Consider the following 12893-nt stretch of genomic DNA (forward strand, 5'->3'; position numbering starts at 1 on the left):
AAGTGTGTCAGAGTCAGAATCCGTTGCCAATCACCTCATTAGCTCATTCTTTAGATTTTTTCTAAATTAATTATGAATTAAAGGAAATTCTAAATTAAAGGAGTTTAATTTTAATTTAAAAGAATTTAAGGATTTAATTCTAAATTAAAGGAATTAAGAGCTTTCACAAGTTTTCTATCAGCCAAGCTTACCCCGGTACGATGACAGGTTATTCTCATAGATTGTTGTGTGTACTGTTTGCTAACCATGCTACCAGGGTCACTTTGATGCACAGCCATGTTTTTGTTTTGTTTAGGAAAAGTAAAAATTCAGACGTATCTAGACTTCCCTGCCATGAAGTAAGACTCGAAGGTATCAATGGACTGCCGAATGTGATAAAACCTGAAGGTTTAGACTATGACCGCCAAGAATACTTGCATACTAACATTCGAGAATGTTGCCGTCTTGGCACTGAGGGTTTAGTTTGTCTGAAGCCTCATGGCATAAGACGTAGAACATGACCATAGCATGAATTTTAGCCTTTTTCTGAGTCAGATATGAGTAGGAATGTAATCGAGGTTTTGGGTCTGATACCCCTTGTGTTTTTTTACACTCAGTGTTTTGGCAAAATAAACCTCAGTATGGATTTCAGATGTGATGTTAAATCCTGAAGCCTATCAGTTAGTGGTGATATATCTAGGAGCTTCTCATCTTATTCCTAATGTGCGGTTAGTGTAAAGTACGGAAGCGTAAAAATGACAATTTTTTTTCAATTTGAGAGCAGGGTTTACCAGTCTTCTGTTGTCCTGACCTTAAAATGATGTACATCAGCTGTTTCAGCATGCTTACTTACCCTATAGACCAAGTTTCACCTCAGTCAGTAAAATACAAATGGCCGTATCCAAGAAGAACCTAACGTAAACAACCTATTTCTGTGCGTCGCGTCTTTATTCGCGATTTTCTCCATTTCAGATTTTGGGAGTTTTGGCTGACGTGACTTCCAAAAAGTCGCAATATCTCATGAACTACTTAAGCTAACTCAAAAATTCAAAATGCTTTAAATGCTCCACAAAATTCTGCATCTGGCTGTGTTACTAACTCAAAATCTGAAAATCCCTCATTTTGGTTGATTTTCACATGAGAGGTCACATATACTCTATGTACATTGTATATAGTAGCATAGAGGCTGGCAATCTTGCACACAAGTAGACAGGCAGATTATGTGGAGTGAGATTGAGTCATGTACTCAGCAGTGAAATTGCGCAATCGGCCTTTACTTTAAATCAAAAGCGCATGAGCTTCATGGACTCACGCAGGCTTGTGACAGGTTGGCTGGCTGACTGCCAAGTAGGTGGGGCAAACAGGCTGATAGGTGCTTTTTGTAGGAGCCGAGGCCCGCGTACTACTAATAATAGCTTGACTGCTCAGCTAGCTAAACGCTGCAAGTTTGATCGAGCTTCTTGCAAGGCAAAACATTTGTGAACATGCACACCTATGCATTCCGGCAGGCTGGTCGCTTGATGAGGTTTCAATACACTCACTCTAATTCAAAAGTAAGCTTATTTCCCTGGGTGAATAGCGACTGGCCACTAGATGCATTGTAGTAGTACTGAGTGTTTCACGCGCAGAAGCCATTCGCGATTGCTTAGAAAAAATTTAATTATTTTAAAAGTTATAAAACTTTGTAGTTAAGCCAAGCAAGCAACACAAAAGTAAATTTTGATGTTTTTTGTAAGAATTCCTCCAAGAACTAGCAAATAAGAAATTCAGCCAAAATTCAACATCGCGCTAACTTCCTAATACTCCTGCCATAGAAGAGGAACTACGGATTGTCTGACAGTAAAGAAGTGTAATGTTTCATATCTAGACACCAACTTGAACGAATGACTCACTAGTCTATCACCATTGACTTCTCTTCCTCAGTACTATACTAACAATGGACTATTAAGACATTTACATAGGAAGTTACCTCCTGCCTGCTGTTCAGTTTTTGCCTGTAGAGCAGAGACTTTCTGTTCGCTATCTCTCTGTAGAGCGGAAAGTTTCTGGTCATGTCTCTCTTGCAGTGTTTTTATCTGTTGCTTAGCGTCTTCCAATGCTACAATATAATAAAAAAGAACATGTGGATAGTACATAGAGCCGTAGAGACACAGGCGATTCTAGAAGTGTAAAGGCGGAGGGGTGTAGAAGCAAAGGGGTGTATAGAAAGAGGGGTGCGGAGGCAGGCACAGAGGCAGGCACAGAGGCAGGAGCCTGCGAGCAGAGGCAGGCTGGCCTGACAGATATGCATGCTCAACAGAATTCAGACTCAAGCTGCAAGCATAAAGAATTGTCTTGGTCAGCCCGGCTATATGGCCGGCAGATATTTATGCAGGCTGACTGACACGGGCGGCCGGTTGGCAGACAGACTCCATATTAGTGCGATAAAATCAAACACTCACCACAAAAACACGCAATGGTGGTCGACTTAGAGGCAAAACATGCGATCATTGTGGATTTGGCAGCACAGCTTGAGATCATTTTTTGACTCAGTGAGAGTGAGCAGGCTTGCTTGCAGACAGGGCAATCAATTCGTCTATTTGATGACCAGAACATATAACCATTGTCTACTAGGAAGCAAAAGCAAGAAATCGTTGTCAGCTTGGCAGCGACACAGATGACCGTGATTGACTCTGCCAATCGAGCGGGCAAACTGGGTGGCAGACAAGCACAGTCAAGCAAGCGGTGGACACAGAAAAAGCAGGTGCCAGCAGATTTGACTGGTAAGCAGGCAGAAGGCAGGTTGCTAAAGCTTGCCGCTTGTTTTAAGAGACGAGAGTTGCAATAGTAGTAGCGGTCGAGCTGCTACTACTATTAAGGTAAAATATTAAAGATAAGTGTAGATCGAATAAAATCTAAGAAGAAAATGAAGCTCATTTCACGTCTACCAGTCTTAAGGTGTCAAGCCTCTGGTAAAACTAATCTTGCTGTTTGATAAGGAATTCTCTGAGCAGCACCAGTAAATATGAAACTCTAACAGAACTCAGCACCACACTAGCTGTTTCTGTTAGCATCTGCCATAGAAAATGGAACCACACATTATCTTAGAGTTCGTGAAATAAGAAAAAGTTAACCTAATTTTAATCTTTATATCAAAGATTATTATTGTTATAGATTTAAAGTCTGAATATTAAAGCAAGATGCTGCTACAATATGTACTTTAGTCTGTCATCTAGTTTACTACTAAACATGACAAAGGATAGAGTCATGTTATGTTAGGAACAATTAAAATACTGTGGATAATCTACAGCAGTGTAAAATATGGTTGTAATACTTTCTACTTGCCATCAAAAACTGCTGCATAGATGAGCAGCTATTCATAAAAAGGAGTGTAATGTTTAACCTCTAACCTCAGCTTGAAGGAATGACTCACTAGTCTACCACTACATACAATAATCATAGTATCGTTGCTATTGTGTTAAATTCTTATCATCTCAAACATTTCAAAATATAGAAATATTAACAGACAGAATAGTGTGGAACACGAGAGTCAAGCTACTGAGTCTGCAACAAGGAGTTGATATTTAAAGAGCTGCTAACATCGCTTTAATCCTACCAGTTTTGGATATTAATATTAATTGAAATACTCAGAATATAAACTGTTCAGCTGTCCTTCTCATGTGCCACACTGCTACTGCTCATATTTGTGCTTGGATGTAAATAGGTCTGCCTACCCTGACTCTGACATGCATAGCCAATTACAGAAGTAACAAACTTCTCTCCCTCAGTACTATACTAACAATAGACTAGTGAAATAATAACATAGGAAGTTACCTTCTGCCTGCTGCTGACTATGTCTCTGTAGAGCTGATACTTTCTGGTCGCCTTCTCTCTGTAGAGCAGTGAATTTCTGGTCACTTTCTTTCTGTAGTGTTGTGATTCGTTGTCTAGCGTCATCCAAAGCTGCAGCAGAGTGAAAAAAAACTTGCTGATAGATATTCAACACTTTCATTGCTCACATTTGACAATGACAGAAGATGCTGCACACATTGGTGAGTAGATGTACCTTAGCACATTTACATGCTAACAAGGCTTTCATATGCATTGTTAATTACAGAAGGAACTGAATGAATGGGCATAAAGGCAGGAATGTAAATGGTAGCGCAGAGACTGAAGGGTGTAGAAGCAGGGACATATGTAGAAGCACAGAGGCAGTGAGTGGATCACAGAGGCAAGTGCCTAGAGACAGAAACAAGCTGGCCTGGCAGGTGTTGGTGGCCGAACTCGGTCTTAAGCCGTTCTATAAATATACTCTATGTACATTGTATATAGTAGCGTAGAGGTTGGCAATCTTACACACAAGTAGGCAGGCAGATTATGTGGAGTGCGATAGAGTCGTGTACTCAGCAGTGAAATTGCGCAATCGGCCTTTACTTGAAATGAAAAGCGCATGAGCATCATGGACTCGCGCAAGCTTGCGACAGGTTGGCTGGCTGACTGCCAAGTAGGTGGGGCAAACAGGCTGTTAGGTGCTTTTTGTAGGAGCCGAGGCCAGCGTACTACTAATAATAGCTTGACTGCTCAGCTAGCTAAACGCTGCAAGTTTGCTCAGCTTCTGGCAAGGCAAAACTTTTGTGAACATGCACACCTATGCATTCCGGCAGGCTGGTCGCTTGATGAAGTTTCAACACACTCACACTAATTCAAAAGTAAGCTTATTTTCCTGCCTGAATAATGACTGGCCACTAGATGCATTGTAGTAGTACTGAGTGTTTCACGCGCAGAAGCCATTCGCGCTCAAGAAAAATGAAATTTTTTAAAAAAGTTATAAAACTTTGTAGTTATTGCCAGCCAAGCCAAACATACCACAATATGTAATGTGTGGGATGAATAAAAATAAAACATCATTTCATATCTACGGTTGTTAATGGAAGATAGATTGAGTGCATCTGATAAAAATAAATTTTGATGCCATTTTGTAACAAGTCATCTAAGCAGCACCAGCAAATATGAAAATCAGCCAATACACAACATCATACTAGTTGTTCCTAATATACCTGCCTTAGAAAATGGAACCACACAATGTCTTACAGTCCATAACAATAGCAAATCAACTAATCTGATTTTATTCCTCAAATCAAACAATTTTTGTTATAGATTTAAAGCCTGAATATTAAAGAGGCTGCCACAATATGTACTTTAGTCTGTCATCTAGTTTACTACTAAACATGACAAAGGATAGAGTCATGTTATGTTAGGAACAATTAAAATACTGTGGATAATCTACAGCAGTGTAAAATATGGTTGTAATACTTTCTACTTTCCATCAAAAACTGCTGCATAGATTATTAGCTATTCATAAAAAGAAGTGTAATGTTTAACCTCTAACCTCAGCTTGAAGGAATGACTCACTAGTCTAACACTACATACAATAATCATAGTATCATTACTATTGTGTTAAATTCTTCACATCTCAGACATTTCAAAATATAGAAATATTAACAGACAGAATAGTGTGGAACACGAGAGTCAAGCTATTGAGTCTGACACAAGGAGTTGATATTTAAAGAGCTGCTAACATCACTTCAATCCTACCAGTTTTGAATATTAATATTAATTTAAATACTCAGAATATAAACTGTTCAGCTGGAGGCTGGAGACAAGCAGCACTCTGTCTATGCAAGACTCAGTGAGTTTACAGGAAATTAGAGATGTAATTATCCAGGGCATGTCCCAGAGTTCAACAGTAAATGTATACAATGAATGAATTACTAGCATTTAGTTTAGATTTTCAGTAGAAAGTTGCTGAGACTGAAGAGTTTAGCAGTAGAACAGTTCAAGTGAGTAGCTGGTATCACACTGTATAACAATCCTACCTTCTACTACTGGCTGCTTCTTCCATCTCTTTAACAGCTCTGATGATTCCTTCTTTCCCTCAAACTCAGCTTCCTCCAATGCAGTCCTTTTGTCACTATTCTTTATGTTGAGGAGTGAAGAGACAGTCACTAGAGACACGGATCCTAACATGACCTTCAGAGCAGTTGTCTCTCCTCTGCATGCTGCATAGTGTAGTGGAGTGTTGAGGTTGATATCCTGTATGTTTAATAGGGAGTCTCTCTGTAGTGAGGAGAAACTGTAGAGGAGAGACTCTAAACACTTGCTCCTTCCACACCCTGCAGCCAGTGCTATAGCTGTGTCACCATATCCACTCTTCTCAGATACAAACTTGTACTTCCTCTCATCACTCACTGTGTCTATCAGTAACTCTACACACTCACTGTTGTCTCCCATCCATGCAGCAAGGTGTAGTACTGTACGTCCATCCTCCTCCTTCATCCAGAGCAACTCGTCTGCTGTTCTTCTGATTGGTGAGAGAAGCAGACGACAGATTTCTGTGTGGGCTCCGTCTGCTGCTATCATAACAGCTGAGTATGAGTCATGCTTGATAGTAATCAGTAGCCTCAGTAGCTCAGCTGGTTGGACTGACTCTAAGGCAGCCCTCAAAGCACTGATCTCTATCTTTCTTTCTCTAACATACTCCTTCAGTAGTCCTTCCATGTTTAACTGTAACATATGTACTGCACTCTATTAGCTGCTGCATACAGTAAAATATGATAGAGAAATGGGTACAAAATGTGACTCAACTGCAGAGTTGGAAAGCTGCCAACCATAACAGAGTAGCTGCAGCTGAACCCTGGATATTTACAGACAGAGCCTATAGTTTCACAGAGTCCTGTGACCAAAAGTCAGAAACAAAAAACGCTTGATTCCAAACAAACCCGATCGACATACTGATCTCTAATGGAATATTCATACCTCGCTCTCTATACCGCTCTTTTTTGCATTTACTTTACGTCTTTACAAAAAACGTTATTAGCAGCTTTTTGTAGGGAATTTTGTTTTCTTTCAAGTGGTTCATAATACAACAATCAATTTAAAAGCGACTGATAATGGGAGTAGTTTTTGTTGATTAATGTTGCGGCCTCTCCATTATAACTTATATAAAAATAGTAGGCCTGTTTGTTTGGAATCGAGCGAGCTCTCGTATACGCTTCTGTTGGTCGCGGGATTCTGTGAAACTATACGACACTGTTTACAGAGTATTAAAGGTAGCCCCACGGATGCCAGACTCTGACAGAGCTGAGAAACATGAAATATCTGCAGTAGGAAGTATTTGCTGATCTGATTATGACTGATGAATGAAACCAGAGCCTCCTGACCTTAACTTAACCTCACTACATGACAGACTCTAGGAGTCTCCTCAGGGTAAAGAGTGATAGTCTCAGGAGGTCAGAGTTATATTATAATCACACTGACTCAGTGTCTCTCCTCATCTACTCTATTATTCCCAGTAAGTACAATATCAACAGATGCTAATATAATATATAAGTTATACTTACCTGTTGTTATTCTGTTTGTCACCTGCTCTGACTACTACAGGCTTCTTTATAGCTTGAAGCTGGTTATAATAATGTTATCTGTCTCCTGATTGGCTGAGCTGAATAAGAGTTATTCAAACAGTGATTCATGATGAATTTATCAGATATTGAATAAAGGAACAGGAGCGAATTGTTACTGCAGCTTCATGATTGGCAGGTTATACAGCCTTGTAATTGGTTAGCTTCACTTTCTGTTTAGTATTTAAAGTAAAGTTTATCTGCTTAATTTCATATAATAAAATAACAAACATTATGTTACTTTTACTAGTAACAGCATGGCCTCAGACACTATAAATATTCACATTGTGACTAATGGCAGTAATATGATGAATAGCAATTTTTTTATAAAATAAACCTTTATACAATTCGTGTTGCTACAATTAAATAGAACTCAAGATAAATACCCGTTGTTGATTAACATGTAGGTACTAATTACAATGTTTTATATTACATTTTAGTAATAATCAATCACAAACAGTAAATATTTAATGAAAATATTTAAAGACTCATTAAGTACATGTATGTTAAATATCCCAGCATATCAGCCACTCACACTGAGCTAGCAACAATAATGTATAACTTATAGACACTTGCTAGCCAATGTCACACATAGTAAGATAGCTAGTGGCAGGTGCTAGTCAAGGTCTTCTAATTAAGGTTACTGTTTCTCAGATAAATTCCCAAATACCAAACACTTAGTTTAAGGGCAGATAATAAACAACATTGAAGTCAAGGATGCCTAAAAGCTTGTGATACTTTTCAAAGACACATGAAGTTTTGCTTGGAATAATTGTTTGTCAGCCCATTGGAAAATGTGGCCATAGTTGTGATAAGGTACGCCAGCTCAAATAAATAAAATTACATATTTTATTTTTGGTCAGTTTATCATGTGACAAGGCAAGCTAGCAGTATGTGAATACTATTTAAGTATTGTTACTTTTCTAAAGACAAAGTTTGGTACTAACAGCTGCAATCAAAGAACAGTAGATAAATTCTTTTTAATTTATTTCAACTTACTGTGAAACCTATAAATGAACGCTACCTCCATTTGAACATCGCTTTGACATTATTTTAACTTTACAAACCCATAATTGCAAGTGAACAGTAGAAAATTGTTCTCAAAATTGTACTAATAATGAATCGATTCCATTAATAACAACTAAATATAATTAACTTTGAAAGCAACACCGTATAAATAATTAATAACTGTATCAGAATAATAATAGTTCCTTTGTTTGACTCGGCCTTCATACTTTGATGTATGTAAAAAACGGTTTATATTTACGATGGTATGTGAGCGACTAGTTTTAGTCTAAAAGTGGTGCTTAGCGATGCTGCTATAGGTTTATCATTTGCGGGAAATGCAACGTGTAGGTGTTTCGCTCTGCTCAAAAAATTGTTTGCACGCTAATATCGTTTAGTTCAGCAGCGCAGAAGGAGAGTTGTAGTCAAAAACACGTTATGAAAGATATTGAGCAGCCAGGAGATGTTTGTTCTATTGACTGCAACAATCAGAACGCAATTGGCGAAGCTAACGAGCAAATATTCAGTTTCAAAAAACTTAATTCTTGTTTATGCAGGTAGTAAGTATGGTTTGTTTATATCACTTGTTCGTGAATGTATACATTTGTGACATCTGATAAATTATTACTAAGAAGCTTGTAGTTCCAGATTTATAGCGTATATTATTAACTGTAGCAAACATCTCGATGAATGCAATGAGCTTGTATGCGCCAATGTTAAATATAAATATGCAAAATAAAAAAATTCGAAGCACTAACAAAGTGCAAGGCAGGGCAACAGAATCACGTGCTATACATAACATATCATTGCGGGTTAATTGCAAGCATTAGATATCAGCTGGTAGATATATTACTCGCTTCCCATGCTTGTTATTTAGAGATCCTCAACAAGTTAACAGATTTATAGTTTTCAAAAGGGTTAATGACCTTAAGGGTTAAGACATTGGCTGTGCCTGTAAAAGGGTCAAACTTATCTTCCAAAATTCAGACAGGCTATTTGCAAAATACAACGCCGCAATCTATTTGACCGCCATTATATGTGAAAGGTTAAAAAATAGAATGCAATGTCATTCAAATAGAGATGTCACAGTAATTTTAGTAGTAAACAATTCTAAATTATAAACTGAATATCCTCTGACATACCCTCCAAGTCAACTTTCTCTGTCATTCAGCCAAAGTTCCTCCGCAGATGACATAGTTTCATACGAGCGAAGTACAGAATAATTCCCATGTATAGTGAGCATACATTGTCAACCTTTGGTTGGGCGTATGTAATCCTCAGATAGTTATCAAAGAATAATAAGATTCCTGATGATATCATACCTTTTATTACGTTGACCTGAAATTGTAAAAGAAGATGGAACTGTCCTGTAAGAATTAGTATGATTGCAACTCGCCATGATGCGCCTTAGATAAAAAATTCCATGTAAACATACAAAAACGTTAATAAACAATACAGGTGTGATGCAGGACGGAATTATAACATGAGATACCACTTCTCTACCTATTTAGAAAACAAAAGAAACAGAGCTATAAACAAAGTATTAATAATAAATTACTAGTTATAGTTGGTAGCTATAAAGTACTATAAACTTTACTATTATTAATATTATAATTACTATTATTACTTGTTACTATTATGTCTTACTGAGAGTCTCACCATAGAGTTGAACTGCAGCCCTCTGCATCACACTCAAGGACCACCTACAATCCTCTATTGTTGAACTCAAACTGACAGTTTTTAGCTATTGCCACACAAGGAGGGACCACCCAGTGCTATAAGTTGAGCTATTTTAAAGCAGTGAATGGAAATGAAGAGAGCACTCAACCAATGTGACCAGCTGGCTTTCACCAGATTGTTTGTCACATAATATGGCTTGTAAGCAAAACTTCAGTGAGCTACTATATGCTGACTCTCACCTCTTCCTTTTGTGACAATCACCACAAAAATTAGGTTATCTGACACTCATTGATAAACTAGGTTAAAAAATCAGCAGTGAAACCTGCGAGTGATGACAGAATTTTTGGTAATCTATTTAGTAATATATTATAGTACAAATATATTCTTAGATAGAAATATTAATCTTATGTGAACATCCACTCTCTTCCTTTGTGAAACGAACAATAGAAACACTGTATGCCTCGACAAAAGAGCGTTCCAACTGGTAAGAAATTTGAGATACGAGATTAATTCTGAGCCAATACATGCCTTGAGATATGAGATAAATTAGAGATACTAGCATACGAGAGAGTTTCAATGGTTACGAGAACAGCATCGCTAATTCTTTCTCGTCGGATAAAAATGATAAAGAAAGCTAGCGATGAGTGAAAGTGATAAAAAGTATAAAAGTGAAGCGAAATGATCTCAATCGGAAAATATAAAAAAGGAAAACGAAATTTGAATAAGCTTAAGGTAAAATAAAAACTTATTTACAATTATATGCGTAGTCAGCTAAATTAATTTAAGTTAAATGTAAAGTATCTTTACTGTTGCTTATCGTGACAAAAGTGTAGTGTTCAGAATGAGTTGTAGTCAAGTATTTCCTGAACCACTGCTAGCCTCTACTGTCTGTCTCAAAGGTGAGAACTCTATACAGAACTGCATATAAACATGTTGTTTTATTGTAGACCATACCCATTAGATATGTACTTGTTACTTTGTGACTGCAGGTAAAGAATTAGACCAATGAAAAACACATTTCCACTGTAATATCCACTTTAGCTTCTTCATGGTACTGGAAGGAACCAATTAATTCCTTTTTATTAAAGACATAAGAAAAATTGTTTTGAGTTAGAGAATTGAATGGGAGCTATGTTCCAGAACTCATTAAGCTCGTATGGTGAGGTATGGCTCTAATTCTATTGATGAACAAGACGATATTATAAGGGGAGACAAAAATTAGTGAGGTATCATTTTGTTAACATCTCTAGATGCTTTGACTAGCAATACATAAAAGTACTTTGATATCCTAAAATAACACTCTCCCTATAACAATTCAAATCTGATATACCATAATACCTCTGAACGCTACCTACATTTGAATACCACCTCTATTTGACTGTCACTTTGACTTTCTTTGACCTTTATGAACCCATAATATCAAGTGATCAGTAGAAAAGAGCCCAAAAAACTGTCGCTAACAAAATTAATCGCTAACAATAAAAAAATTGTTATTAATGTAAACGATACGATTATGTTTAAAAGTGATAATATTTATGTTTCGCTTCGCCCGTAATAGAGCTAAGTTTATCTTTCGAGAATTCTGATGAGCCATTCAAAAAGTACACTGCCTGCCTCTATTTGAATGCAGCCTCCAATTGAACACCACTGTAAAAAAGGGTAGAAAATAGAGCGCCATAGCGTTCAGTTAGAGGTTTTCCGGTAATATATTTTAATACACAAGGTGAAAATTTGAAATTAAAACCAAGAAGATTCTTTGAAGTGAAAAATTCTAAAAAAGTCAAAACTTTCCTCACTCTTGTTTTCTATTGGACATGACATGTACTAAGCCTTTAAAGAAAGTACTGGGATGCTGAAACTGGAACCAACCACTAACCTATCTGGCCTGAACATTGGAACTGCCAGAATAAGCGAGTAACTGGGAAGGGAACAGCACACAATGTAACAGGAAGGCTACACAAGAAATACGGCAGCTATATGTAGTTGAGATGATCAGGGTACATGATGAGCTGAGATAAGCGAGTCTTGTGGGTGGTGAATAAGGGAATATATCTTGAAAAATAAATATTAGCAATGACATGAAATCTCTCTAAATAGGTAAGGCATAACTGCTATGATAATGAAATGCTTGTTGTAGAAGATTCATGGTTGATGAACGTGACAAATGCTCTTATTAGTGTCACTAATTGATCATTTTCTAATCATTAGAGCAATATGCATATGGTGAGTGTAACTCCCAATTTACAGACATGTGCAGGTCTATGTGGTAGATAATCAAATATCCTTAATATATGATAGATATTGTTGCACCATAATTGTTCTATTCCATCTGCTAGTTAATGAGGCTGAACAATCAGATTATTTGAACATAGAAGAGCACATAACTCCTGAATGTAAAAACAGTATAATATCAAGACCTTTTTGATGCCAGCTGTCATATTGGAGACTGTAATCAACCAAAGGGACAGAATAGCCTTGAACTATGAGAAATTTATAGAAATACACAGTTACAGTGGCAGTCAGAGTAAACTTAGTCTTCAGTTCATGGTTTGCTCTGATTTTAAAATATGGCTGGCAGCATCAAGCAGCAGCACTGAGAATGTAAACATTGGGTGCAGCTGTATGTAGATGCTTCAAATGAATGAAAAGTTAAAAATTTGAAAATAGGAGTACAAACGCAAATAAGATGACATGTTGCTTATGTCATGTGACTTAACACCACAGTCATGGACTATTGTGTTGATAGTCTAAAAATAGAATAGGGTAAACTGACTAAATAGATGTTAAAGAGAA

At 37.2% G+C, this 12893-nt stretch overlaps 1 protein-coding gene across 1 annotated transcript in view; it reads right to left on the reverse strand.

Annotated features, from left to right (window-relative positions):
- The window catches only part of LOC137404148 (centrobin-like), a 577594-nt gene that overhangs the window by 456328 nt on the left and 108373 nt on the right, over window positions 1-12893 (reverse strand). The window contains exons 4-5 of the mRNA XM_068090304.1: window positions 3793-3921; window positions 1949-2077 (exon numbers count right to left, since the gene is read on the reverse strand). Of these exons, the coding sequence (XP_067946405.1) occupies window positions 1949-2077; window positions 3793-3921 (258 nt within the window). The remainder of the gene's footprint in view (window positions 1-1948; window positions 2078-3792; window positions 3922-12893) is intronic.

Source organism: Watersipora subatra, chromosome 9 (genome assembly GCF_963576615.1).
Source record: "Watersipora subatra chromosome 9, tzWatSuba1.1, whole genome shotgun sequence".
In the NCBI taxonomy this organism is placed as follows: Eukaryota; Metazoa; Bryozoa; class Gymnolaemata; order Cheilostomatida; family Watersiporidae; genus Watersipora; species Watersipora subatra.